This window comes from Aspergillus caelatus (genome assembly GCF_009193585.1).
Source record: "Aspergillus caelatus strain CBS 763.97 unplaced genomic scaffold BDV27scaffold_81, whole genome shotgun sequence".
In the NCBI taxonomy this organism is placed as follows: Eukaryota; Fungi; Ascomycota; class Eurotiomycetes; order Eurotiales; family Aspergillaceae; genus Aspergillus; species Aspergillus caelatus.
This window is the reverse complement of record NW_022475344.1, coordinates 111,367-137,412: the sequence shown is the minus strand read 5'-3', so window position 1 is coordinate 137,412 and position 26,046 is coordinate 111,367. Positions and strand designations below refer to the sequence as shown.

At 49.6% G+C, this 26,046-nt stretch overlaps 10 protein-coding genes across 10 annotated transcripts; 7 read left to right on the top strand and 3 right to left on the bottom strand.

Moving 5' to 3' along the window:
• Positions 1 to 244: 244 nt before the first annotated feature.
• On the bottom strand, positions 245 to 1,961 carry BDV27DRAFT_157509 (acyl--CoA ligase; the record flags this gene model as incomplete). Its single annotated transcript, XM_032072517.1, has 4 exons — positions 245 to 340; positions 412 to 1,283; positions 1,331 to 1,367; positions 1,416 to 1,961. The coding sequence occupies 4 exons, from the start codon at positions 1,959 to 1,961 to the stop codon at positions 245 to 247; spliced, it is 1,551 nt and encodes a 516-aa protein (XP_031927926.1).
• Positions 1,962 to 3,322: 1,361 nt separating this feature from the next.
• BDV27DRAFT_144994 (putative G-patch DNA repair protein (Drt111)) lies at positions 3,323 to 5,213 on the top strand (the record flags this gene model as incomplete). The annotated part of the gene is made up of 5 exons (XM_032070342.1): positions 3,323 to 3,506; positions 3,604 to 4,017; positions 4,067 to 4,914; positions 4,966 to 5,058; positions 5,118 to 5,213. 5 exons carry the CDS (start codon positions 3,323 to 3,325, stop codon positions 5,211 to 5,213), a joined length of 1,635 nt encoding a protein of 544 aa, XP_031927925.1.
• A 942-nt stretch (positions 5,214 to 6,155) lies between these two features.
• Positions 6,156 to 6,883, top strand: BDV27DRAFT_157507 (E2 SUMO-conjugating protein UBC9; the record flags this gene model as incomplete). Its single annotated transcript, XM_032072516.1, has 4 exons — positions 6,156 to 6,190; positions 6,280 to 6,440; positions 6,509 to 6,532; positions 6,630 to 6,883. 4 exons carry the CDS (start codon positions 6,156 to 6,158, stop codon positions 6,881 to 6,883), a joined length of 474 nt encoding a protein of 157 aa, XP_031927924.1.
• Positions 6,884 to 7,857: 974 nt separating this feature from the next.
• BDV27DRAFT_157506 (asparagine synthetase B) lies at positions 7,858 to 10,109 on the top strand (the record flags this gene model as incomplete). The annotated part of the gene is made up of 9 exons (XM_032072515.1): positions 7,858 to 7,883; positions 7,999 to 8,049; positions 8,107 to 8,132; positions 8,186 to 8,212; positions 8,275 to 8,310; positions 8,363 to 8,511; positions 8,573 to 9,831; positions 9,887 to 9,991; positions 10,067 to 10,109. The coding sequence occupies 9 exons, from the start codon at positions 7,858 to 7,860 to the stop codon at positions 10,107 to 10,109; spliced, it is 1,722 nt and encodes a 573-aa protein (XP_031927923.1).
• Positions 10,110 to 10,687: 578 nt separating this feature from the next.
• On the top strand, positions 10,688 to 12,376 carry BDV27DRAFT_127926 (porin). The gene is made up of 6 exons (XM_032066872.1): positions 10,688 to 10,825; positions 10,915 to 10,948; positions 11,033 to 11,121; positions 11,195 to 11,225; positions 11,412 to 11,914; positions 11,974 to 12,376. The coding sequence occupies exons 1-6, from the start codon at positions 10,778 to 10,780 to the stop codon at positions 12,121 to 12,123; spliced, it is 855 nt and encodes a 284-aa protein (XP_031927922.1). The 5' UTR covers positions 10,688 to 10,777; the 3' UTR covers positions 12,124 to 12,376.
• Positions 12,377 to 12,588: 212 nt separating this feature from the next.
• BDV27DRAFT_127924 (DnaJ domain protein) lies at positions 12,589 to 13,841 on the bottom strand. Its single transcript, XM_032066871.1, has 2 exons — positions 13,539 to 13,841; positions 12,589 to 13,389 (listed from the first exon to the last, which is right to left on the bottom strand). The coding sequence occupies exons 1-2, from the start codon at positions 13,742 to 13,744 to the stop codon at positions 12,702 to 12,704; spliced, it is 894 nt and encodes a 297-aa protein (XP_031927921.1). The 5' UTR covers positions 13,745 to 13,841; the 3' UTR covers positions 12,589 to 12,701.
• Positions 13,842 to 14,674: 833 nt separating this feature from the next.
• On the top strand, positions 14,675 to 18,421 carry BDV27DRAFT_172102 (peptidase; the record flags this gene model as incomplete). The annotated part of the gene is made up of 9 exons (XM_032075765.1): positions 14,675 to 14,714; positions 14,781 to 14,912; positions 14,986 to 15,581; positions 15,643 to 15,906; positions 15,963 to 16,124; positions 16,180 to 16,266; positions 16,562 to 16,969; positions 17,035 to 17,313; positions 17,375 to 18,421. 9 exons carry the CDS (start codon positions 14,675 to 14,677, stop codon positions 18,155 to 18,157), a joined length of 2,751 nt encoding a protein of 916 aa, XP_031927920.1. The 3' UTR covers positions 18,158 to 18,421.
• Positions 18,422 to 18,718: 297 nt separating this feature from the next.
• BDV27DRAFT_127918 (putative integral ER membrane protein Scs2) lies at positions 18,719 to 20,389 on the bottom strand. Its single transcript, XM_032066870.1, has 7 exons — positions 20,138 to 20,389; positions 20,002 to 20,072; positions 19,919 to 19,941; positions 19,790 to 19,848; positions 19,614 to 19,729; positions 19,457 to 19,561; positions 18,719 to 19,393 (listed from the first exon to the last, which is right to left on the bottom strand). Exons 1-7 carry the CDS (start codon positions 20,175 to 20,177, stop codon positions 18,953 to 18,955), a joined length of 855 nt encoding a protein of 284 aa, XP_031927919.1. The 5' UTR covers positions 20,178 to 20,389; the 3' UTR covers positions 18,719 to 18,952.
• Positions 20,390 to 21,551: 1,162 nt separating this feature from the next.
• BDV27DRAFT_127916 (uncharacterized protein) lies at positions 21,552 to 23,025 on the top strand. Its single transcript, XM_032066869.1, has 3 exons — positions 21,552 to 21,886; positions 21,957 to 22,300; positions 22,360 to 23,025. Exons 1-3 carry the CDS (start codon positions 21,802 to 21,804, stop codon positions 22,864 to 22,866), a joined length of 936 nt encoding a protein of 311 aa, XP_031927918.1. The 5' UTR covers positions 21,552 to 21,801; the 3' UTR covers positions 22,867 to 23,025.
• Positions 23,026 to 23,081: 56 nt separating this feature from the next.
• Positions 23,082 to 25,477, top strand: BDV27DRAFT_110763 (RAD52 DNA repair protein RADC). The gene is made up of 6 exons (XM_032064528.1): positions 23,082 to 23,197; positions 23,249 to 23,563; positions 23,642 to 23,728; positions 23,797 to 23,976; positions 24,033 to 24,210; positions 24,268 to 25,477. Exons 2-6 carry the CDS (start codon positions 23,300 to 23,302, stop codon positions 25,260 to 25,262), a joined length of 1,704 nt encoding a protein of 567 aa, XP_031927917.1. The 5' UTR covers positions 23,082 to 23,197; positions 23,249 to 23,299; the 3' UTR covers positions 25,263 to 25,477.
• The last annotated feature ends 569 nt before the right edge of the window (positions 25,478 to 26,046 follow it).

The window sequence follows — 26,046 nt, the reverse complement described above, 5'->3', positions numbered from 1 at the left end:
TTTATTCTCTCTCTCTCTCTCTCTCTCTCTCTTTTTCTTTTGGATTGGTGGGTTTGGGCTGATGTTGGCTGTTATAGTTTATGTGTGCCGTTAGAGTTGGTAAATAAGGGCTTTCCCTTAGATTTATAAGGGGTTTGGTACTACTAGTACTACGGTCTGTGTGTAGGGAGGTATTATGTCCAATACGAATGTGTGTATTGTATGTTGTATATACATATGAATATGTGTGAATGTGAAATCCGATTTACAGTTTTGCCTTGGGGGTCAGCATCGCCTCTGCGACCTTGCGGCGCTGGATTTTGCCCGTTGCGGTCTTGGGAATTTGTGGAACAATCCAGACCTAGTCATAAGGTGTCAGTCAACGTGACATGCATTGTGGTATGTGGGGAGATGTTGGGCGGGGATACATACCCTCTTGGGAGTCTTGAATTTCGCCAGTTTCTCTGCCATGAACGACTTCAATTCATCCTCCGTGGCTGTGTTGTTGCCCTTCAGGACCACCGCAGCTCCGATGTCCTCGCCATAGTGTCCCTCGTCTGGGATGGCGAAGCACACAGCCTCGGCTACCTTGGGGTGGTGCAAGAGCGTATTGTCCAGCTCGATAGGACTGATCTTTTCTCCACCCTTGTTGATGAGCTCTTTGATACGGCCGGTGATGATCACGTAGCCGTCCGGATCCTTCTTACCCTGGTCTCCCGTCCGGAAGAACCCGTCCTTGGTGAACGAGGATTTGTTGGCGGATGGGTTGTTCAGATACCCCTTGGTTACATTCTCACCGCGCACGCAAATCTCGGCTTCCTTGCCCTGGGGAACCTCGTTGCCATCCTGATCGAGGATCTTCACTTCTACGCCCTGTCCGAGGCCGACACTGCCGGGCTGGCGCTTTCCGGGCGGGAGAGGGTTGCTGGTCATCTGGTGAGCGGCTTCGGTCATTGCATATGCCTCCAGGACTGGTGCATTGAATGTCTTTTCCAGATCCTGGAAGGTTTTGGGGGATAATGGTGAGGAACATGAGCGGATAAAGCGGATATTGGGAATAGGGTTGGGCAAGGGGGTTTTGAGCAGAATCTGGTGGATAGTAGGCACAGCTGTGTACCAGTTCGCGTTATAGGCTACAAAGTCCGACCAGAATTCATGGGCCGAGAACTTCGGAGGCACAATGACGGATCCTCCGGAGTATAGAGGCGCCAGGAATGCTGCTAGGAGACCGTGGACATGGAAAAGAGGCATCACCAAATACGTACGATCCTGTGGCGTTAGCTTGTATGTATTCCGGATGTTCCCTACGGCATGGTTAATACTGTTCGATGCATGCTATCCGGGCACATACTCATGGTTGTGGTGAGATTCTTGTGGGTGAGTGGAACCTTTTTCCATGTCAGCATCTATAGATTTGCCGGAACGGGAAGACTTACAGCTTTAGGCCTGCCGGTCGTGCCGCTTGTATGAAGCACAAGAGCAATATCGTCCGGCTGGGCTTGTCCGATAGTTACACCCGCGCTACCCGCCAACTTTCCTTGTTCCTTCACATCCAAAACCACCTCTGTGCCATTCCAATAGCACTCCGCAATCGCAGCATTGTATTTCCTTCCAGCTCGCACGGCGGGGCCATTCTGCGCATACGATCCCTTAGGGATCAGCACTAACGTCGAACTAAGGTCATCGATATAGAACTCGAACTCCTCCTGCTTATAAGCAGGATTCAGTGGAGCGGCGATCGCCCGCTGCCAGGACGCGCCTAGAAACCCGACGATGAATTCGAACGAATTCACCAGCGCCAAGGACACCGCACCTCCGTGACCGACGCCCAGCTTGGCCAATTTAGCTTGGAAATCGGCCACATGACCATGCAGCTGTTGATAGGTGATGCTGAGAGTAGGGGACAGGGGGGTCTGTCTCTTGGGGACCACAACTGCAATGTCGGTGCTCCGAGAGGAGAAGGACTGCGCTAAGGTGGTCATGGTGGATCTGACAAGACACTGATAATGTCTTGGCTTCAGGGATTGATATTAAGAACGTAGATCTCCGATTCGGGAACGAATGGAAGTTGTACGATTTTGTCAGTAGGTTGTCAGTTTGTTATCCATCCAGGAGACACAGGAGGAGCAGATAGACATTAGCTCAGCTCCTCTCGGCCGGCAATGGGTAGGCAACGGATATGACCGATCGCCTCCACGATTCATGACACGATCCGCCCTCGGGGATTATCGTTCATTGTGAGGAGTTCTCCACTCCCCACAATGACTAATGACGGGGGCGTTGCCGTTTTCTTCCGGGCTGGGTAATTTCTACAAACAGTAATACTAGGCAGCTGCTTGCAAAGCTTTCCATTAGGTTGCTGTTTTCTCAAAGTTGCTCAATCGTTGCAATCGTCATTTAAGATGCTAACTTTTGTCTGTGAGCGCAATCCGTTGAGTCTCAGCTACTAACGGCCCCTTACTTTGACCGATACCCGTTCAACTGGTTGAAGATCACTATTGTCAGATACTGCTGCCTGGAGGAGTGCTAACGAGCAATCCGACTCCATCTTTATAATACGTGCGTACAAGTTGCAGCTTCTAGGATGTAGCCTCCAGTGTGTAAGTAGAACGTGGCCTGGGGAGAACCGTCAGGTTCAAAACTCCGCAAATGGTCTTCGAGAGCAGCGTACGCGCGGCTGCGAGGTGCAATGAGTTGACCGCAAGAGATTCCATTCCACTGTGAATGTTTCATCGCATATTGATCACGACAGCGGCAAAGAGATCGATTGTCTATCGGGATGGTTGTTGTTATGGCTCTCTCTATCAACCGACGTCATTCCAGTGCTGTTCACACTTCTTATAGAAAGTACAGTGAACTGCTGCTGACCTTAAACCAAGGCCAATCTATTAATACGTTATAAACCCTGGCTGTAGGCTGATTCCTGTTCAAAGCTTGCAAGTATATGCGCTCAAGGATAGTTGATGATTTAGTGGTATTCAACTCATGAGTGAACTCTTGAAGTTAAGTCAGGACAAGAGGCATACAATCAACCCCAAAAATTAACATGCAAAATCTAGGTTCGATGCTATTATGATTCAATCCGTAGCGATCTTTAAGCTGAGTGATCTGATTGAGCCTGGTCCTGGCTATAGTTCTTTCACCGTTGAAGGAATATGAGAGCATCCAATAAGGATAGGGATACTGGCATGACTAAGCCACGTGCTCCACTTGTCAAGTGATATGAGGTGCAAACAAGTGCTCAAGCTGTACTCCGCATGATAGTGGTTGTCTCCGACTTCTCCGACACTATTATCTTCACTCTCTTTATTCGGCTCGCTTGTCTATAACACCAACTGGACGCATGGCTTCCGAGAACACCCCCTCTAAACCCGGGGGCATGCTCTCGCTCTATGCAAATCTGCTCGATCCATCCGCTGATAACTCTCCCGGGACGATTTCTCGCGCCCCGGTCGTCTTCAAGCAAGCCTCCGAAGGCGAGTCGCAGCCAGATGAATCAGCTGCCAAGAAACAGCAACTCAATGCCGGTAGACCATAACCCTTCTCATGACCGACAGTTTCATGTATTATCATTTGTGATCTGATTGCTCACTTGTCCTTTGTTCTTCTGGTTTTGGCGATCAGCTTCTCTCCGATTTCAGCCTACGAAAAGACCACAACTATCTGCGCAGAAGCCAAAACCGAAGCCAGCTTTACCGAAGGCAGCCCCTGTTCCCGCACCTGCAGCGGCTTCTAAGACTACCCTTGCAGACTGGGCTAATACCGAAGAGGATGATGCCAATGATTTCTATTCTGGACCAAAAAGGCAGCGGGGTGGGCGCAAAAAGCGTAAGAAGAACAAGGACACGCGGGAATTTGCTCAGGACTGGGACGATATCTACGACCCGTCACGGCCTAATAGTTACGAAGAATATAAGCACAGCGACGAGCAGATAGCCGAAGTTCGCGAGTGGAAAGATCGACTCTACGCACATCGTATAGCGCGATCTCCGAGCCGAGATTCGTATAGTGATGAGGACTATGGAAGGCCAATGAACCGTATGTGTTGTCGTATAGTGATAGTGATTCTACCGCTGAACTGTTATAGGACAATTCGCTCCTCCGAGCAGCTTCGCACCGCCTCCAAACCTCAACGATATCCCACCCGCACCGCCTGCAGAATCTCCTCCTGCCCCCCCGGCTGCCATACCAGATGCTGCTTCCGGGGAGGAGGCATTTGCCCGGCGTGCGCAACTGCATACAAACGCAGCCGATACGGCCATGACCGACTATACACCACCACCTCCTCCTCCAGAGGCATCCTCAGCGCCCGTTCCAGATGAACTTATGGGTGAAGACGCTTATCTGCGTCGTCTTCAGATGTCAGCTGGAGCCCAGCCTGTAGCAGAATCTGCGCCGCCACCACAATCACGGCCGCTAGAAGCGCTGCAACCTGCCTCTGCGACTATTTCTCGTGCACCTGTCCGCTATACTTTACCTCCCCCACCGGCAGATATACCTGCATCAGAAGCAGAGCTTGAGGAAGTTTTCGCTAAGGAGCAGCCAGTGGAAGGTGAGGGTGATGGTGAAGAGGAGGGTCAGCGCTCACTCCGGCCCGGACAGAAAGGATTTGCTCAGCGCCTGCTTGAAAAGTATGGTTGGACAAAAGGCTCTGGGTTGGGCGCAACGGGATCGGGTATCGTCAACCCATTGCAGGTCAAGGTCGAGAAACAGAAAAAGCGGCCAGACTCAGAGGGTGGTGGCTTCGCCACGCCCGCTGGTAGGGGCAAAATCATTGGAGGTGCGAGAAAGAAAGAAGACGAAGGGAAATTTGGTCAGATGAGCGAGGTCGTTGTCTTGAAGGGCATGTTAGATGGTATGGATGTGGACGCCGAACTAGAAGGCGACCAGGATGGGGGCTTGATGCAAGAGATCGGAGACGAGTGTTCTGAAAAGGTGGGTTACTACCTATGGTGCTATCATTCAACTCTAACCTTACCTGAACAGTATGGAAATGTCGAACGTGTCTTCATTGCCCGCGGCTCGGCCCCTCCGGTGCCGGTATTTGTCAAATTCACCAATCAGCTATCTGCTCTAAGAGTAAGGGTCCTTAACCAAGTGTTTTGATTGCCTGTTTACTGATGCATTTTTTTTTTCAGGCTGTCAATGCCCTGGAGGGCCGAATATTCAACGGGAATCCAATAACAGCTCGGTTCTTTGACACACAGAAGTTTGAGCAAGGAATATATGAATGAGAAACACAAAGGAATAGAGGCCATGAATGATACCGACAAGCATCTAATTTTATTTACTCCAACACCAAGCACCAGATTCCTTTAGTTCAATACTTCAATAACACCTGGCACATCATAACCCTGTGTCAAGAGCAGAGAAGGGTGTCTCTCGAGAGAGAAACCAGCCGAACAAGTCCAATGTGCCTCCTGAGGCTTTGCAGCTTTTATCAATGAAGGCAAAAGCTCTCTTCAGCCGTGTTGCTACTAGGCTCACTGATAGGAACCAGCCTGCCCATCACATAGGCGGTTCCTTCTATCTTTGCTTCCTACGCATTGCGATACGTTTGATAAGAGCACTAGTCCAAGACATCGGACAATGGGATATAGTGCTTTTCTCGAGGCATGGCACTGGTAACATGGATTTAGATGGAGATATAGGGCTTGGTTAGTATCGGGCAACATGCACGGCGGCTGCCTTGTTCTGAGTCACGATTATTGGGTAGAAGCATTGACAATAAAGAAAAGCGATGTTGTTTTTGTGTGTAACATCCGAGCTCTTTATAGATCAATAGATATGGCATTGGCAATTTCCTGCTGTTATCACTTCTGTTATGTATGTACTAATACGTGGTGGTCAGGTGACCCAGATCAATCTCAGTAGGGCCGGCCAGCGATTGGCTGTGGGGCACCAAGCCGATGGGCTTCTAAGAGGTACTTTGGAACATTCACGGACTTCCACAGGTTCGGTGACAGCGCCTCTCATTCCCACCTTTGTGTTCCCTTCCTGTTCCCTTCCTGTTCATCTCTTTCCTTTCTTTGATCTTCTTACTTCTTTATTACCCACTCGCCCCCTGCTGGGTTCTTTCTACAGCTAATCCAGCTTGCCCACTCTTCACTCGGCTCTTGTTTATTCTCTGGTAGATTCGACTAGTTACTACTTTTTGCGCCACTCCAACGTTCAAGATGTCTCTCTGTATTAATCGCCTGACGGAAGAAAGGTATGTGATAGAATCGTTTGGCGCTTGGCTACGGCCTTGCCTCAGGTTGGCTCTTCTCAGATACTGATTGCGATCGTGCATCTTTACAGAAAGCAGTGGCGACGAGACCACCCTTTCGGATTCTATGCGAAGCCTCATCGAACCCCTCAGGGTGTGTTGGATTTGAAGCGCTGGGAATGTGGTGTCCCTGGAAAGGCACAGACCCTCTGGGACGGAGGACTTTTCAAGCTTGATGTCACTTTTCCAGACGGTAAGTTGTTGTCTACTTCCCTGATGTCGCGAAGACAGAAATGGATTGACTAAACTGTTTATGTAAAGAATACCCGACTAAACCTCCAAAGTGTACGTATTTTAGCCCTTTGTTGAAAACAGAGCGGAGTGGAAAGCAGCGGTCATCCTGCTGGGTCTCATGGCGGAAAGCTAATGGTCACTACAACAGGCAAATTCGTCCCTCCTCTGTTTCACCCGAATGTCTACCCCTCAGGCACCGTCTGCCTCTCAATTTTGAATGAAGAAGAAGCCTGGAAACCTGCCATCACCATTAAACAGATTCTGCTCGGCATTCAGGACCTGCTCGATGACCCCAATCCGGAGTCGCCTGCACAGGCGGAAGCGTACAATTTGTTCAAGAAGGATCGGCCGGCATACGAGAAACGAGTGAGACAAGTTGTGAAGGAGAACCCGACGCTTTGAGCCACTGTCCACTCTACGGCAGACCGGATTACGTTTTCGGGGGTTTACTTCTTTCTTTCCACATGGCGTCTTTCCTCGCCAAATTTCTTAGGCGGTTATGGCGCATTACGAGTTGAAGCAGACGTTTGCTGCTAGTAGATAGCCATGTGGGAGAGATTTTACGTTACTAGGTATCTCATTCTATGCAGCGTCTTTCTCGTTTCTTGTGAAGGGATAGGGAAGGATGAGAAGCTAGTAGGACGGGTTATGCATCTCTCTGGCCGCGATGACTGGTGGCGCATGCGCGCATCACTTTTCTTGCTTTTATGATCACGATATCTTGTTTTCTTTACTCCGTCTAGCGAGCGTGGCGTCTTAGCATTCACAAAATGGGTGGTTATGGACGGCGTTTTAGAATCGCTTCGTTGTTCTTTTCTTCTCTGACCCCATCCATTTCTTTGGGTCTTCTCTGGAATCGTATATTCACTGTGCTCTCAGGGTCATTTCTACCTGCAACGGGTGATCTGACACTTCCGTAGTTAGTACGCCGTATGTGGGGTAGAATGATCCGCTTGATGGATGGGGAGGAATTGGTTTTTTAGGGGTCGAATTGGTCTGCTCCAGATGTGTCCAATTAATCCCCAGTACCTCCCATGGTACGAATAGGTAGTATCTGATCAGTTTTGCACCGTACGAAGAACCTTAAGAAAAAGGAGTAGTCATGGAATAATCAAGCTGTCATTGGAGGGCACCGATCCAGACCCAGAGCGGGTTATCTTATCAGTGAGTCACGTCCGTCAAAAAAGATTGAATAAATTGTGGCCGAAATCGCCCCTCGATTCCGCCCCGCCGGAAATCGCATTTTTAAAAAGTCACTCTTCCCCATACCCTATACTTTTCCCGGAAAGCACGCGTGGCAATTCCTCTTCCTTCTCTTCTTCTCATCGTCTTGCTACTTGTCGCTTTTTCTAGTGAGCCAATTGCTCGCCGTCATCATGTGTGGCATCTTTGCGTGTTATAAGTATGTCCCTACTGCTTCTACTTGATCCCTGTTCCCTCCCCCCCGCGAAACCCTAGCAGCGGGTACGGGGTCATTTCCGGATCAAAAGTCGCTAACGGTTGTTACCCCTCGGCAGCCACCCTGATGTGCAAAAATTTAAGCCTACGGCTTTGCGCATGGCCAAGGCGTAAGTATTCCTAGTCTTTCACCGGACAGCAGAATCGAGACTGATTTTGTTTGCCAGCGTGCGCCATCGTGGACCCGATTGGAGTGAGTCATAGATGTGGAAGGGTTTGGTGAATACTATGCTGAAAAAACAACAGGCGGAAACTACATCGCTGATAAGACCAGTCAGTCAATTTCAATTCTACAAGGAATCTCCACCTGGGAACTAGGAGCTAACACATCGCAGTCCTTGCACACGAGCGTCTGTGTATCGTCGGTGTCGGTATGTGCCCTGCCAAGCTTCGCAAGCGAGGTGTCCTGCTAAGACCTTTCAGACTCTGGTGCTCAGCCCCTTGTGAACGAAGACGGTTCCCTCGCTCTGGCCGTCAACGGAGAGATCTACAACCACCGTATTATCAGAAAGAACCTGAAGAACCAATATGACTTCAAAACACATTCGGATTGCGAAGTTGTTATCCCATTGGTACGTGCGAAAGGGCCATTGCAGCCGCAAACAGTGACGTGATGGAGGCTGACGAGTTCAGTACATGGAACATGGTCTTGATGCCCCCAAGCACCTTGACGGCATGTTCTCTTGGGTTCTTTATGACAGAAAGCAAGACCGGGTCGTTGCGGCACGCGATCCCATTGGTGTCACTAGCTTCTACATCGGCTGGTCTTCGGAGACCCCTGGAGCTATCTACTTCGCTTCGGAGCTGAAGTCCCTGCACCCAGTTTGCGATAAGATCGAGGCCTTCCCTCCTGGCCATATTTTCGACTCGAAGACCGGCTCTATGACCCGTTATTTCGAGCCCAAGTGGTGGGATTCTGCTGTCGTTCCCACGACTCCTCTCGACCTTAAGGTTCTCCGTCACACCTTGGAGAAGTCTGTTCGGAAGCGTCTGATGGCTGAAGTTCCTTACGGTGTTCTGCTGTCCGGTGGTCTGGATTCCAGCTTGGTCGCCTCCATTGCTCAGCGTGAGACTTTGCGCATGCAGGAGGCTGCCAAGGTAGCCATCCAGAACCAGACTGGCTCATCCGATCTGGTTGGCATTGACGACAGCAACGAGCTCTCTACCGTCACCACTTTCCAACAGCTGCACTCCTTCTCTATCGGTCTGCCCGGTGCTCCCGATACTGAGGCTGCCCTTGAGGTGGCCAGGTACCTTGGAACCAAGCACCACGCTTTCACCTTCACCGTCGAGGATGGTATTAACGCTCTTTCCGATGTCATCTACCACCTGGAGACTTATGATGTGACTACCATCCGTGCATCTACCCCCATGTATCTCCTCAGCCGCAAGATCAAGGCGATGGGTGTGAAGATGGTTCTGAGTGGTGAGGGAAGTGACGAGATCTTCGGTGGCTACCTCTACTTCCACGCTGCCCCCAACAAGGAAGAATTCCACAAGGAGACTGTGAGACGAGTCAAGGCCCTGCACCTGGCAGACTGCCTCAGAGCGAACAAGTCGACCTCCGCTTGGGGTCTGGAAGCCCGTGTGCCTTTCTTGGACAAGAACTTCCTTGAGACTGCAATGGGCATTGATCCTCAGGAAAAGATGATCACCAAGGGGCGCATTGAGAAGTACATCCTGCGCAAAGCATTCGACACCACTGATGAGCCCGATGTCGAGCCATACCTTCCCGAGAAGATCCTCTGGCGCCAGAAGGAGCAGTTCAGCGACGGCGTTGGCTACAGCTGGATCGACGGTCTGAAGGACCATGCTGAACTTCACGTCACTGATGAAATGATGAAGAACCCCAAGCCCGAGTGGGGCAACGATATCCCTGATACAAAGGAAGCGTATGTCCTGCACCTGACAGAGTCATGAGTGAGAAATAGGAGCTGACCATAGCAGTTACTGGTACCGTATGATGTTCGACGAGCACTTCCCACCTTACTGCGCATCTACCGTTGAGCGTTGGGTGCCGACATGGTCGAAACAGACCGACCCTAGTGGAAGGTAAGCTTGCAATGAGTCACCTCTCCCTTTGATTGTTCGTTACCGCAAAAGGCAAATGCTAACGTCTGACACCAGAGCTATTGCGACTCACAACGCCAAGTACGACCATGTTGAGTAAATGTTTAAATAATTATGCTTGCAATTTATGTCGGGTATTTGGGATAGACTCATGCATTAGAGACGTGTCTCGAAAAGTGTTTTTTCCGCCCCAAACAGCGCGGAGGGTTATGAAGTCCCTTTCAAAACTGCTCTTGTTCCCCTTAGCTCTTGTATAATCATGCCTTCTTTCAGGTTGGAGCCCTCAAAATAGACCAGGTTGTAGCTCTATTATAGATAAAAAATATTTGGTTTTTTTTTTTTTTTTTTTTGAGTAGTTTCATGGCGCGAGGAGCATGCACGTAACAACGAACCAGGGTGCATGCTTCCATACAGGTGAAGGAGTCACGGGTAATATTAGTACTAGTACTAGTAGTAGTATGAGTTTATGGAAGGGGTCTACTACTGCCATTGGATAAAACTTGAAGTGTCCAGTTGCAGATGACGGCATAGCCGCCCCAGGCATCAACGTCACGGGACTTAGCGGCTTTTACCGGCAACCGAGCAACAGCCAATCAGAGAGAGCGGCTTTTCCCGTGGTTTCCTTGTTGTTTGGGACTCAACCTTCAACCTCGCTTTTCCCCATCGCTTTCCTCCCTTCTTCTCCCCTCACCGTTTCCGTCCCCTTACAACCTTTATATTACCTTTACGATACCCACGTTATCGTTAACCACTCCTCTCACATTCATAATGTCTGCTCCTGCTTCTTTCTCTGACATCGCCAAGGCGGCCAACGATGTATGCTCTTGTGGATTCCTTTGATTTGCAAAAATCGACAATAAATAGCTTGTCGGGAAGGATTTTCGTGCTAATATTCTGCGCAATAGCTCCTTAACAAGGATTTCTACCACACCAGCGCTGGTATGTGTATCTTGTTATTAGGCCTACAATTGATGGTCAGAATACATTTCGCGCGCAACTAAGCTAACTTGTTTTTTTTTTTAGCCAGCCTTGAGGTCAAGTCCAAGGCTCCCAATGGCGTCACCTTCAACGTGAAGGGCAAGAACGCCCACGAGGGTCCCATCGCTGGCTCTGTAAGTCTCACAGCTTGCATATTATGAGTGATTTCAACTCACCGGACATGATGCTAACCGATTAATCCTATAGCTCGAGGCCAAGTATGTCGACAAGCCTACTGGTAAAGGCCCCAAAAGACGCAAACGTCGCATACGCAAACCACCCAATCCCAATTGCCCAATATTGCGAGACACTCGGTCCATGTTTTCATTTTCATGCGGCCAAGTCTTGTCTCAGCATATCAAAGTCTTTCTTTCATCCAGGATTAGCCATCATGCAGTCTTGCTAATGTTCTGTCCCCGCCCAGGCCTCACCCTCACCCAGGCATGGACCACTGCCAACGCCCTCGACACCAAGCTCGAGCTCGACAACAACATTGCCAACGGCCTCAAGGCCGAGATCCTCACCCAGTACCAGCCTTCCAAGCAGTCCAAGGGTGCTAAGGTCAACCTTCACTTCAAGCAGCCCAACCTGCACGCCCGTGCCTTCTTCGACCTCCTGAACGGCCCCTCCGCCAACTTCGACGCTGTCCTCGGCCACGAGGGCTTCCTTGTTGGTGCTGAGGGTGGCTACGACGTCCAGAAGGCTGCCATCACCAAGTACTCCGCTGCCATTGGCTACAGCGTTCCCCAGTACTCCGCTGCCATCACCGCCAGCAACAACCTGTCTGTCTTCGCCGCCAGCTACTACCACCGCGTCAACGCTCAGGTTGAGGCTGGTGCTAAGGCTACCTGGGACTCCAAGACCGGCAACTCCGTCGGCCTTGAGGTTGCCAGCAAGTACAGACTCGACCCCTCTTCCTTCGCCAAGGTATGCGAATTTTTCTGTGTCTACGTGAGGTGAAACAGCGCTAACTGATGACAAAATAGGCCAAGATCAACGACCGTGGTGTCGCCGCTCTGGCTTACAACGTTCTGCTCCGCCCTGGTGTCACCCTTGGCCTTGGTGCTTCCTTCGATACCCAGAACCTGAACCAGGCTGCCCACAAGGTCGGTGCCAGCTTCACCTTCGAGGCTTAAGCGACTCTCTCTGTACTATCTCTCCACGCCTATAATACCGTGTTCCGCTAGCTTGAGGATAGCAATTTGTGAATAATATTAGACTCTTTTCTATCTTCAGTTGTTTTCTAGATGCCATATAGCTGTACTCGGAATGGGTGCATGTATATGAGGCTCCGCGGATATGCTGGGAACGGGCGAGTGTGATCAAATGCCAACCTTACTAATCGTGTACCGTATCTATCCATGATCAATGTATATCAGTTAGGACCGATCGCCCCTCCCTTGTAGAGCAAACGTCAGGTGATTTGACAAGCACGTTCTGGCATGTCCGCTGTGATGGATATGGTGGCCGTTAGTCGAACCAAAGTTGATAAACACGGGCTGCATTACTATGCCCCATCCACCTCAACGGGCCTACTACGAGATCCATAAAAAGGAAAAGTAAACGCAGCTGCGGGGGAGCCACGACCGTGCACGACTCAACTCTGGGGTATATAGTCTATTAAGAATCCATCTCACTAGCTCCTAAAGGTACTGTACATAAGCGATTGGGAAGAAAGCACTTTCTCCATACCAAACCATGAGATATATACGACTCAATCTTCTTTTCGCCGAGGAGGTTTACTACCGCTAGCCTTCGTGCTCCGTTCCCCAGGCCAACCGACGAAACCCGTCATAGAACCAGCGCCCACCAGAATGCCGCAAACGATAATAAACCGCACAGCAAAATCCCCGCGACTTCCGATATACTGCTCATTCAGCTCCGCACCCATCTCCTTCGACCGCCTCTCCTTTCGTCTCGCATCCTCAGCTGACTGCGTCTTATAATGCCCTGGCGCATTGAAATGATTCACAGGGTTTCGATAAATAAATGCTGTAGGATCATGCTCGCTCCAGCCGCCCGCAGCTGAAGACGACGATGCTCCTCCGGGAGCCTTCCTATTCCCGTACCCCCCATGCGCATAGAAACTGGGCGGCGGCCCGCGGAACTGTCCCCGGCGTTTACTCAGTCCGCTAGCTGGCCGCGATCCAGCGTATGATGCCCCCTTTGTGTGCAGATTTGCGCTGTAGCTACTGTAGCTGCCCATGGGGTGTTGGCCAGGGTTTGCGGTGCTGTGTGTTGAATGGTGGGCAATGATTCCGTGTTCGCGGTCGTAGGCGGCGCGTTTGGTGTGATTGCTGAGGATTTCGTAGGCGGAGGAGATTCGGGTGAAGCGTGAGGAGGCCTTTGGGTCGTTGCGGTTGCGGTCTGGGTGGTGGCGGAGGGAGAGGGCGTAGAAGTTTCTGAGTTGGGAATTTTACTGTTAGTTTTTTTTTTTTTTTTTTAGTGGAATTGTGATTGTGGACCACGTGTAGGTGAATGTGGTTTTCTTTTGGCATATATATGTGTGGCTGAGGCCAGGAAATCTGGTGGTGTAGAGGGGTATACGCACTTTTTGATCTCGGCTGGTGACGCCGTTATGGGCACTTCGAGGACTTCATAGTGATTCGGCTCACGGCTCGTTGCGCGCCTCGTTGGCGACGTCGAGAACGAAGTTGTACTGGTGTACGATGTGGGATGGGTGTGGTTCCAATGCTGCGTGTGTGGATGAGTGGTCCGGAGTCGAATGCCGGGGGTCCTCACGCGAGGAAATATCATGTTTCTGGACGTGTCTGTGCTGTCATTCGATCCTGATGATAGATGATAGGGGTGGTTTGCACTTGGGAGAGAGGGCACGGGTGATTGGGATGTGAAATAATAGGTAGTTGGTTGGATTGGATATAGATTGGGAGCGGAAGGATGGGAGAGAAAGAGTGGAAATTCCGCCGCTCATCGGAGGTGCTGCGTCATCGGTTGATCGATTGTTATCTGATAATCTAACTTTAGTCGATCTATAGGAAGGGGCTAAAGGTATGTACGTTCATTTCATATGTAGAAGCTAATTTAGCGTATTCTTGCCATTGGTATGTTTATTATTTCCTTTATTTAGCTATTTTAACTGTTGGATTCGTTCTACCTACTATCTTGGTGCATCGTTGATAGTTGGATAATACCGTGTGTCTCGCCAACGTATGTATCTTGGAAGTTGTTAGGAAAAACACAGGGTTTCCTCAGCACCACTCCGTACTGTAACTGACATCATAAAAAGAACTGGACTAAAGAAAATATATGCATACGTACAACATACACACATAAAGGTAAATCTATCATAGTGTTGGTATAAAAACCAGTTGTTGCACGCGACCATTTAGTATTGAGTCTCGAACCAAACAATACAAGTTACACGACAAAGCAAGCCACTTGATCAATACAGAGCCATCTATTACATCAGTATCGAATAACCAAGTAGTACTTAAAGACAAGAGTGATTCTTTCACAGTTTTACGGTGGCGAGGGAGTCTTTAAGTATGCCTGGTTATATAATACCAGGTAAAGAAGGCAGTTACGTCTTGGCATTGGAACCCTTCAATACTAAATACCGAAAGCAGCCGCTCCCCTCTTTTTTTTCCGCCGTCAGATTTCTCTGCCAACCCAACGCAGGTTTTTGCCCCCCGCCAACGGATTTTCTTGTGTCAAATCCTCTTCATAATGGCTTCTCAGGCTAGCGAGGACCTGCAGAAGCTTGACCGTAAGTGCTTACCCCGTTCTTGCAGTAACGATCGCACTTAAACTGATAAGATATGTCCTGTCTCAGTGAACGGCCAGGGCGGTGCCGCTAAAGCGGACGCCCCTACCACGGGTCAAGCAGAAGCCGGAGAGGCAGAGGACGACTCGGATGATGACGCTGATGAAGGAAACGCTGCTCCCGAAGGCGGAGCCAACGGAGGTGCGCTAAACCAACCAAGATACCCCCGGTCAAGGAATACGGAACCCCGCTGACCACAACCGATGATGCATAGCTGCCAAGAAAAAGAAGAAGCGCAAGTCTAAGAAGAAGAAGAAGGGCGGTGCCAAGGTTCAGAGCGAGCCCCCGCGGGTCCCTCTGTCTCAGCTCTTCGCCGGCAAGCAGTATCCTGAGGGCGAGATCGTCGAGTACAAGGATGATAACTTGTACCGCACGACCAACGAAGAAAAGCGTTATCTCGACCGCATGAACAATGATTTCCTGCAGGAGTACCGTCAGGGTGCCGAGGTGCACCGTCAGGTCCGTCAGTATGCGCAGAAGACCATCAAGCCGGGCCAGACCTTGACGGAGATTGCTGAGGGCATCGAGGATTCGGTGCGTGCTTTGACTGGCCACCAGGGTCTTGAGGAAGGTGACAACCTCAAGGGCGGTATGGGTTTCCCCTGCGGTCTGAGCATCAACCATTGTGCCGCTCACTACACACCTAATGCGGGCAATAAGATGGTGTTGCAGCAGGGAGACGTGATGAAGGTCGACTTCGGCGCGCACATTAACGGCCGCATTGTCGACAGTGCCTTTACTGTGGCTTTTGACCCAGTTTACGACCCATTGCTTGAGGCCGTTAAGGATGCTACCAATACTGGAATTCGCGTATGCTGCTCTGCCTCCAACTTCCTAAGTTAATGTAATTTTTGCTGATGACTGCATGCAGGAAGCGGGTATTGATGTCCGCATGAGCGATATTGGTGCCGCCATCCAGGAGGCCATGGAAAGTTATGAAGTTGAACTCAACGGGACCATGCATCCTGTGAAGTGTATTAGGAATCTCAACGGTCACAACATTGACCAGCACGTCATCCACGGAGGCAAGAGTGTTCCGATTGTGAAGGGTGGTGACCAGACCAAGATGGAGGAAGGTGAAGTTTTCGCCATTGAGACCTTCGGTAGTACCGGAAAGGGCTACGTGAGAGAAGACGTAAGTGTGCTACTGGGCAAATACTGTGAGTCTAGACGGAGCTAACTTGCTAATAGATGGAAACATCCCACTACGCCTTGGTTCCTAATGCCTCTCCGGTACCTCTGCGTCTTTCTTCGGCCAAGAATCTGCTGAATGTGATCAACAAGAACTTCGGCACTTTGCCTTTCTGCCGTCGTTATCTTGACCGACTTGGACAGGACAAATATCTTCTTGGAGTAAGACGATAAAGCTCTCTAGGCCTTGGGAAGTACTTGCTGACATATTTCGTAGTTGAACAACCTGGTTTCGTCCGGAATTGTCCAGGACTACCCGCCACTTTGCGATGTCAAGGGCTCTTACACAGCCCAATATGAACATGTAAGACCGCACCACCCCACTGTACCTGAAACTTGAGAATTCCAACTAACTGACCATGCAGACTATTGTCCTTCGGCCTAACGTTAAGGAAGTGATCAGTCGTGGAGACGATTACTAAACCGGGGCGTTTGATTGGATGTTGTATATGTTACTTTGCTTATAGCATTATGAGATCAAGAAAAACCCAATGATAGCAATAGAAATGATCATGAACAATACTCTGTATACACCGGGACTGGATCAAACCATGGATTCAGGATATCAAACCATAATTCCCGAATAGGCAAGGCGGTAGATCGGACCAGTCACAACCATCCGTGGCGCCGGGAGGGCCCCACGTGGAAACAATCCACTCCGACTCACGTTGTCGTTGCAATTAATCAGAAGACTCGGATCGTCGCTTGCCATTGCCTCCTCTTCCTCTTTCTCTCCTTCTTTACCCGCTTTCGACCCATGGCGTAAATCCGTCACCTTTCCCTATCCCACCCCTCCCCTAATCATGTCCTCCGCCGTCGCGACCACCGATACTCCGCATCTCCGCGTGTCCGCCGCGAAGAACAAGGGCCTCGATGCAAAGAATGACCAGCAGTCGGTTCGAATTCCACCGCCAGAGTCGTCTCTAGTTGAGGATCAATTCTTTTGGACATATACGGAAGAGCCTCACCGTTCAAGACGGCAAGCGATTATCAAGGCCCATCCAGAGGTGCGTTCAACATCTTTCACCGCTCCATCTCATGCACCGCTAATCTCACGGGTTCGCTATATCAGGTAACCAAGCTCTGCGGTCCCGAACCTCTCACCAAATACGTCGTGTTCGGTGTTGTCTCCCTCCAGATATGCTGTGCGTATCTACTCCGGGACACCTCGATGCTCTCCTGGCGGTTCCTTGCAACCGCATACTTGATCGGAGCAACCGCCAACCAGAACCTCTTCCTCGCCATCCATGAAATTTCTCATAACCTGGCCTTCCGGTCTCCAATGGGCAATCGCCTGCTGGCGATTTTTGCCAATCTCCCTATTGGGCTGCCTTACAGCGCCGCGTTCCGAGTATGTCTTGTGCAGGGTATAACCGCCAGAAGCCACTAGTCACTGACAATATGAAAACAAGCCCTACCACCTAACGCATCATAAGTCCCTCGGCGTCACAGGCCTCGATACAGATCTTCCAACTGCGGTTGAAGCCTTCCTCCTTGACTCCCTCCTCGGCAAGGCCTTCTTCTGCACTTTCCAGATCCTCTTCTACGCCGTCCGGCCTATGTTCATCTACAGCCCGCCCTTCACCTACATCCACGCTCTGAACCTTGCCGTCCAACTCTCCTTCGACTACGCCCTCACCAAATTCTGCGGCGGTTCACTACAGCCCTTCTTCTACCTCATCCTCAGCTCGTTCCTCGCCGGCTCGCTCCATCCATGCGCAGGCCACTTCATCGCAGAACATTACTTCTTCTCCAAGGTCGACCACGGAACGGAGTCTATCACAGTGCAGAAGACGAAATCCACCGAAAAGAAACAGTCCCACCCCTTGGATAACCTCCCTCCCCCCGAAACATACTCCTACTACGGACCACTCAACATCCTGACGTACAACGTAGGTCTGCATAATGAACATCACGATTTCCCCGCCATCCCTTGGACAAGATTACATGCGCTTCATCGCATCGCGAGCGAGTTCTACGAGCCGCTACCTTGTCATCGTTCCTGGGTCTGGGTTATCTGGACGTTCATTCTAGACAAGAATGTCGGGATGTGGTGTCGGGTCAAGAGAGCCCAGGGGGGCCGGATTGTCGGTGGTGGCGGGAAGTCCGGACGTAGCGGAGAGACTATCTCGGCTGAGTCGGCTGGGCCGGAGGAGAATGAAGATGGGTGGAAGGAGAGTGAACTTCAAAATTGATTTGTATATGTACTATCGCTGCTTTTACTAACTGGGTTATGGATACTGTTGATGATTATAGAATAGAGATGATATCCACGGTCCTGGTGTCGGGTAGACTAAACCATGTGTAATTATTCAGTAAATGGGTGTTACTAGGCGTCTGATGTTGTTTACTTGAATCTTTAATTTCGAATAAAGCGGCCGTAGAAATACATGGTTAGAAGTGAAAGGGAGTACACAAGAGTCATATTGGCCTGGCGCATTAACTGCGGGCAAGCGTTTGGTGTCTGTTTTGACTAAAGCAATATTAACAATACTTGACAAGGTTGGGGCTTCAACAAGGCAAGTAGAAATTATTAAAACATGATACAAAATAGGAGTATTCGTATGATTCGAAATTGTTTTTTAATATTTGTTTCTATTGCTGTTCTGTGCGTCCATGTTGGTCGTCATGATAGAATATAAGAAATCGAAGAAAGTAATAGAGGAACAATAGAAAAGAAAAAAGGCGGAAAGAAAGGAAGATCAAAGAGTAAGGGAACGGGAACGGGAACGGGAAAAGGAAAAGTACAAGGGGAAAAAAAAAAAAAAAAAAAAGTAGAAACGAAAACGCAGACAAGAGGTATGAATAAGGCAACAGCGGTGTAGAGTGCAACTGGGGAAATAACGATATAAGGGGGTGTTGAGGCTAGGAACGATGCCACGGAAGCAACTCAAAGGGAATACAGTTCATCTGTAACAAAATAATTGAAACATGGGGGGTAAAAGTGGAATTAGTAAGAAAAGAAAAGATAAAGAGGGAAAGATCGGCGACTAGAAGAAAAAGTACGCAATCAAGAAACTTAGCAGGCACAAACCAGCCACCATTTGCACCGGCACTCCGGACTCGACAGATTGAGCGTGCTGTTGTTGTAACGCCGGCGCAGCTGGCTTTTCGGTCTCGCCGCCGATCTTCCTTTGCCTCAAGCCCTGGTCTGCCAACCTGTCTTTCAGTTTCTGGATCTGCGCCTTAGCCTCGGCAAGTTGTGCACTTAGGTCTTCACCCGAGGTTGGAATAGCGCTTGCAATGGTTGCCTTTGCAGAGGAGGCCTTGGATTCATTCGTCTGTGGGGTAGCGATGTCTCGCTTATCACTGAAATCTGGCGGTGGGATTGGTGACGTGTCGTTGGCGACTTTGCTGGCAGCTCCTACAGCAGGGGTCTGGAAGTTGGCAGCGGGAGAAGTATAGGCAGGGGGTTCGTCATCCGGCACATTCTAAATAAACGATTAGTCCTGGGGAGACCTATGCGAAAGGCTGGGCGATGATGTGAAACGTACAACACCGTTCGTCTCTTTCTGCTCGGTGGCTGGGGAGTCTTCGGCGGATAACCAGTTCACGCGGATCTTGCGCTCCTGGATTGAAGCCTTGGAAGCCTTTTCAAACTATGAGACCGTTAGGATATTGATCCGTAAATATCGATCAAGAGAGGCGTACGATAGAAGTGACGTTCGCAAACTCCATATCACGAGTTACCGCGACAGTTTGGACGAGGAACTTGTCCTTGCATTTGGCATCCGGGGCAGGCTCCTCTTTCATGGCCTGTAGTAACACTTTTATAAAGTTAGACATTATGAGGTCTCCGACATCGTAGGGTTGATTTCCGAACCCACCTTGGACATCGACGCTCTTTCCAGGTTCTATCCGTCCCGAGTTGGGGCGAACACAGTAGCTGATCCATGTTAGTAAACACCACGATCACTATAGTCAGAGATGAAGTAGGGAAGAGAGCGACTGCGTACTGTTTCGGGGCGGTCGTTTTAACCTAGTACCGAGCAACTCTTAGTGTGCGATCGAGATCTCAGGGGAGTGTCCTTCCGCATACCTTGAAGACAACAGGCTCCTGGTTTTCATTATTGAGATGTAGGACCTGGCAGACTTCACGATTGAAGGGGCCTGCGATCAAATTGTTTAGCCCGGAGTCAATGATGAATGAGCCCAATCCCGAAGGGTATACTCACGCTTGAAGGCCAACTCGGGCGGCTCGAGAATGATAGACATTTTGGGGGCACAAGACACGAGTGCGCAGGCAAACACAAGGAGGGTTAGGACTAATGAATGGTGCCGAGCAACGGAGAATGAATGTACTTCTGCGTGGTAGAGCAGCCGATGAGGTCAAGACGGCTGGACAACAGATGACTTAGGAGGCTGAGAGATGACCAATGTAGTTAGTCTGGTCAGGTAGGAAGTAGTACGATGGTGATGCTGCTGGTTTAATATTCAGGCGCAATACTCGACTTGTCGCAACGACGCCAATTGGCCCCCGACCGCGCTGACTCAGCCAACCCGCGGGTAGAAGTCAGGTGATGTCATCACGGACTATTTATCCTCTTTTTTCCCCTCGTCTCCGAGATAAGTACAGTACTCTCCTATGGATCTATGAACGTCTGGCATTCTGGAGTGCGTTTCTCCTCTATCTCCGTGGTTGTTATGGACCACGTGCTTTACCGACAGTTGAAGCAATTGCAAGAGGGGAATCATCCGACTCCCCTTTTTCTTTTGTCTTTCTCGAAAGTCTGGCCCTATCCCGCGGGATCCACTCCTTCACATCCTCGGACCCTAAAAATATGACCCAAATCTTTCTAGTTGGTAGTCGATACATGTGACGGATGTTTTGCATAGATTGTGATCTGCTCCAGATTACTCCGCTGTCTGCGTCTGGTCAAAGCGTACTAGTCACTATGCTTACTAGGGAAGCCATAGCGAGTTCCCTTAGGCATTACTCAACGTTCTAGTTGTCTACGTCTGTTGACTGACCGCTCGTCAGCATTGTATCTCCGAAGAATGGGATGTCAAGAAGTTTTCTATGAAGTCAGACACCGGCTCCAAGATATGATGCTGGGACTCACCGCTACTAGAATGCTTAGTACTCTTTTTTGACATTGAGTTTGATATTCTATAGATGCTGAGATTAAACTCTTTGGAACGTGACGGATTCCCCACTATATGTGGACAGCCATACCTGTTACTCTTGAGTTAATCTTCGATACGAGAAGGACATACCCCTGTTAGTCGTAGCAATGCCTAATTTGCCAGCCTTGTAGATTGGGTTCTGCTTCATAAGAGCCTCTAGGTTTTTAATGGTCTCGACTAGTACACCACAGCTGTATTCTGCCTTGACGATATCCTCGTATGGTGATGGTGATGAGTTCCTTTAGTACCAAAAACGGTAGTTATGTCGAACGGCCATGGTAAAGTGTAAACTAATATCGATTGGTTTGATGTGTTAAGAAGATATTCATCATATAGGTGGTCAACAATGGTATTGTGGTATGTTATGTATGTACGTACATACAGTACCGTATCAAAGGTGATTAATAACAGTCAAGCGGGTTCCGATAAGTACGTCACTTGAACACCTTTCTTTACTATTGTGTACAGCATCAACACCAAACTTCAATTTGATAGCTCTCAAAAAAAAAAAAAAAACGACATTATCCTTTATTTCTCTTGGGATACTGAGCATATCAAGTTGTCTAATTACACCCATACGTCGGCACACTACATAACGACTTCTCGTTAGTACCTTGTTCTGCCCCACTTCTTCTCCAACCGATCCCCATCCATACTCAATCCCACTTCGAATCTCTCTACACCTCTCTACACTTCTTGTCCCAACACTACCATGGCTCCCTCAGATTTGGACCAGCTCATTGAAATGGGCTTCGATAAGGAACGAGCCGAGTTGGCCGTTACCAAGGGCGGTGGCCGTAGGTGTTCCGCCATACTACCACTGGCTGTTCTCCGGGTATCCACTAACAACAAGCTTTTCTTCCTCAGTCCAGGGCGCTTTGGAATGGCTCGAAGCGAATCAAGACAAATCTTTGGAGGAGATAAAGACTGAGTCCAAGAATGATGATGAGGAAGAGGGCCCTCCGCTCCAACCAGGCGAGGAAGCCAGGAGCCTGGTCTGCAACGAATGTGGAAAGAAATTTCGAAGCCATGCGCAAGCAGAATTCCATGCCTCTAAGTCCCAGCATGTTGATTTCTCTGAATCTACAGAGGAACTCAAGCCTCTCACGGATGAGGAAAAGAAGGCGAGACTCGAAGATCTCAGACAGAAGCTGGCAGCGAAGCGATCAGTGCAGTCTGCGCAGGATAAGATTGACCAGAAGAGAAATGAAGTAAATGCGACACCCTTTACTACATTTGGAGGAGTGTCTACTAACCACTCTGCGATTAGGAAATTCGGCGAAAGAGCACGAAAGAATCCCAAGATGTGAAGGAGGAGCTCCAGAGGAAGCAAATGATGAAGGAAGCAGAGAAGAAGAAGCAGGAGAAGCTGGCAGATATCGAAGCGAAACGACGTGTCAAGGCGAAGATCGAGGCTGATAAAGAAGAGCGGCGACGGAAGGCTGAGCGGGAGCGCGCAGAACGAGCAGGTGTAGCACCTCCAGCTGAACCAGCTTCTGCTCCATTGGCCACAAGTTCGGGCCCTTCTACATCGAAGCCCGCATCTGCCTACACCGAAACTCGTCTGAGATTCCAAACCCCTAAGGGAAACATTCTGAAGACGCTTCCTGTCACGACCACGCTGTTCGAGGTTGCCGCGGCTCTCAAACAGGAAGATGGCATTGACGTGCAGAGTTTCTTGCAGACCTTCCCAAGAAAGGTGTTTGATTCTGAATACTATGGAGAGTCACTAAAGGACCTTGGCCTTACGCCCAGTGCAAGCCTCGTAGTCCAGTGAGTGGCTCTTGTTGGAGGTCTCGGCCACGGACAGGGATAAACATTTATCGAGCATAGTATTAGCAAGAAGAACATTGATACCACGAGAAAATCTATCTAACCAACTATAGCCAAGATTGTGTTAGTTCTGCTGGGTCTGGTCCCCGACAAGAGTTCCTACATATAGAATCACGTGATATCGCGACTGTCGGATTCCGTCACGCGTCGAGCTACACAGTTGACCTCTGCCTGTCTTCATTACCCGCCTCTGTGTACACCACACGTATCGGTGTATTCCAATGATACTCTTTCTTAAATAGTGTAACATTTATATATGCTTTAATGATGCCCGCGTGAGCCACCCCAGTGTGCTACGTTACCGCTGCTGTTAACCCCGATCCAAGCTAACGCGTCTTAGTGTTGGCGACCAACACCGAGGCAATCCGACATGCATCATGATGCCCAACACGGCCGACACTACATCAGTAAATCCCTTTGAGGAACGTCCTCGCCGCATGAATGAATATACAGCACGGGAGATCGCCACACTGCAAGCACGGCTCGATAAGAAATTAGGCCCTGAATACATCTCCTCCAGGCCAGGCGCCGCGGGACAGAGAGTCCATTATCTGGCTGCAGACAAATGCATTAACCTTGCCAATGAGGTCTTTGGTTTCAATGGGTGGTCGAGTTCGATACAACAAATTCAGATCGATTTCGTATGTTCTATTGCTAAGAGCATATCTATGTTGCTTGTGTCCGAGATCGGACAGCTGATAAAACCCTTGTTGTAACAGGTTGATGAGAGCCCAAATACAGGAAAGATTAGTTTGGGGCTGTCGGTTGTAGTGAGGGTGACTCTGAAAGATGGGACGTACCATGAGGTATACTCATTTTTGTGAATGATATGTCCCCGATGTGTCTAAACGCTAACCACCTTGAATAACGTTAGGATATCGGGTACGGCCACATTGAGAACTGTAAAGGGAAAGCTGCGGCCTTCGAAAAAGCAAAGAAAGAAGGAACTACAGATGCTTTAAAGCGTACACTGAGGAACTTCGGCAATGTGCTGGGCAATTGCATTTATGACAAGGATTACGTATCGAAAGTGACGAAAGTGAAGACAGCGCCTGTATGTGTTTCTATAGTTTATGGATCGACTAGGCCCAAGTACTAACATGCTCTCAGGCGAGATGGGATGTGGACGACCTTCACCGACATCCTGATTTCGCACCCATCAAGAAAGAACCAGCTCAGCAGAAGCCGATACAGGAGGATGATGATCTTCCCCCCCGCCCGACTGATGCGGGAAAGAACAGCAGTAACTTAGCCGATAATGCCTTTGATGCTGATGGAGAGTTTGGAAGTACGCAACGATAAATCAAGCAAACAACATTGGTATACATTTCGCTAACGATCGCAGGTGACCTATTTGACGAAGCGGACTTTGGAGTAGCCGCAACTGGAAACCCAGATGAAATAGTAATAGGCCCAGATACCCAGAGATTTCAGCAGCCACCGACACCTATGAACCGTCAAAATGGCCCAGCCCCGTACAGGGGCCCCCAACAGCATAACCCCTTAGCCGCAGCAAGACCCAATCCCGCCATTGTCACACCATCCAAACCAGAAAGACCGCTAAACCAGGCAGCTGCCTCTAGACAGATACCACCTCCTGCTCTGAATGGCAGACCAAACCCTGCCCCACCCGCTCAAAACCCGCAACACAACCTTCCAAGTGGAAGAATACTACCAGATCAACCAAAAGCTAACCAGGACATTGCCATGCCCAGCGCAGGTGGTCAGGTGCCCATTAAACGGGAACAAGTTCCTAATCCCCACGATCCCAGATCCAAGGACCTGCTCCCACCTGGAAGCTCACCGATGCCATCCGCTTCATTCTTCTCAGCCCGAGCAGTCGATCTCCTACGTGACAACCCACAAGCTAACGCTGCCCCGGTGTTCGACCCCCACGCAGAAAGCCCATCCATCCGCAAGACAGCGGGCGTCGACCACAGTAAGAGTGTCCCGATTTCCAAACCTATGCTTGCCGGCGTATCCCCCGCCGCCAACAACACCCGTGACTTTGTCAACCCATCTCAAGATATGCATCGGAAAATTGGCGCCCCCAGCGGAATCGGCAGTCCCATGAATCGAGGGCAAACAACCTCATCTTACCGCCCGTTAACAAGACCGAACATCGACCCCAGGAATGCTGCGAATGCTGCAGCTGCAAACCGGGGCGTCGGGCCACAGAATCTAAACGGGAAACGACCTCCTCTGAGTGACGTGACTAATGCATCCACTTTGGGCGGCAGCGGGCCTGCTCCCACTGGTGGTGCGATGGACCCTAAGAGGCCGAAGGTTAACGAGGGACCTCTACCACAGCAACAGCAACAGCAACAGCAACAGCAATAGGACACTTATCGGATTCAGTATAGTTTCAGGGTAACATGAATAGAGTAGCCATGGTAACGCGGAGATCCCCCAGGCATTACATCGTTAGAGACCATCTCATCGGTAGTTCAAACATATGGCGTTCAGGATTGGGAAACGGATAATGGAGCTCCGGGTTCAAATGTTATGAATGTTCTTGATGAATGTTATTTTGTTATATTCTCTGCACCCTAGCTGAAAGCAATCAAGCCGTGTCTCCTTAGACAAGTATGTGGCTGAGATGTCTACGGGAACCACCCATCTCATACTATACGTAGTCTGTCAAAAAGCCATGAGCATGACGTTGTCTGGAGTATCTGTAGGAGCTTTAAACGATAAAAAGAGAATATCAAGGAAACAAAAAAGCATATGCCTTGAGTGCCAGCTGGTAGGGACATTCCATTGGTCATCATCAATTATTCAATATCTATTGTTTTTCTCAAACAGACATTGTTTTAACGGCAGACTGAGAGTTTAGAGCTTGCCCAGAAGAAAGAACCAGTTGAGTACAGCTGAGAAGCTTTTTGGGTGTTACGATGCCCCAGATAAGCCTGTACTTCAATGAATTTATCGAACGACCACTAGCCCTCATGATGAATATGCAAAGGGCGGCTCTCAGAATCCGAAATACTATACATAAAATTGCTCCCAGAGTGTACAGAGGAACAACAATGCTGTAGGCAAAGGAAAGAAAAGAAAAGACATTTTTAGATAGCGGAGAGAAAGGAGTCATGGGGCAAGGGGAAGATCCCAGGTCACGTAAACG

Bases quoted from the DNA above. Each gene is read 5' to 3' on its own strand.
- BDV27DRAFT_127926 (XM_032066872.1), top strand. From the start codon at position 10,778: ATGTCTGCTCCTGCTTCTTTCTCTGACATCGCCAAGGCGGCCAACGAT. The intron at 11,122-11,194 runs GTAAGTCTCACA...TTAATCCTATAG, and splicing joins AGGGTCCCATCGCTGGCTCT to CTCGAGGCCAAGTATGTCGA. The intron at 11,226-11,411 runs GTAAAGGCCCCA...GTCCCCGCCCAG, and splicing joins GTATGTCGACAAGCCTACTG to GCCTCACCCTCACCCAGGCA.
- BDV27DRAFT_127924 (XM_032066871.1), bottom strand. From the start codon at position 13,744: ATGATATTTCCTCGCGTGAGGACCCCCGGCATTCGACTCCGGACCACT. The intron at 13,390-13,538 runs GTGCGTATACCC...TTCCCAACTCAG, and splicing joins TCACCAGCCGAGATCAAAAA to AAACTTCTACGCCCTCTCCC.
- BDV27DRAFT_127918 (XM_032066870.1), bottom strand. From the start codon at position 20,177: ATGTCTATCATTCTCGAGCCGCCCGAGTTGGCCTTCAAGC. The intron at 19,942-20,001 runs GTATGCGGAAGG...GCTCGGTACTAG, and splicing joins AGGAGCCTGTTGTCTTCAAG to GTTAAAACGACCGCCCCGAA. The intron at 19,394-19,456 runs GTACGTTTCACA...TCGTTTATTTAG, and splicing joins AGAAAGAGACGAACGGTGTT to AATGTGCCGGATGACGAACC.
- BDV27DRAFT_127916 (XM_032066869.1), top strand. From the start codon at position 21,802: ATGGCTCCCTCAGATTTGGACCAGCTCATTGAAATGGGCTTCGATAAG. The intron at 21,887-21,956 runs GTAGGTGTTCCG...TTTCTTCCTCAG, and splicing joins CGTTACCAAGGGCGGTGGCC to TCCAGGGCGCTTTGGAATGG. The intron at 22,301-22,359 runs GTAAATGCGACA...CTCTGCGATTAG, and splicing joins TTGACCAGAAGAGAAATGAA to GAAATTCGGCGAAAGAGCAC.
- BDV27DRAFT_110763 (XM_032064528.1), top strand. From the start codon at position 23,300: ATGATGCCCAACACGGCCGACACTACATCAGTAAATCCCTTTGAGGAA. The intron at 23,729-23,796 runs GTATACTCATTT...GAATAACGTTAG, and splicing joins AAGATGGGACGTACCATGAG to GATATCGGGTACGGCCACAT. The intron at 23,977-24,032 runs GTATGTGTTTCT...ACATGCTCTCAG, and splicing joins CGAAAGTGAAGACAGCGCCT to GCGAGATGGGATGTGGACGA.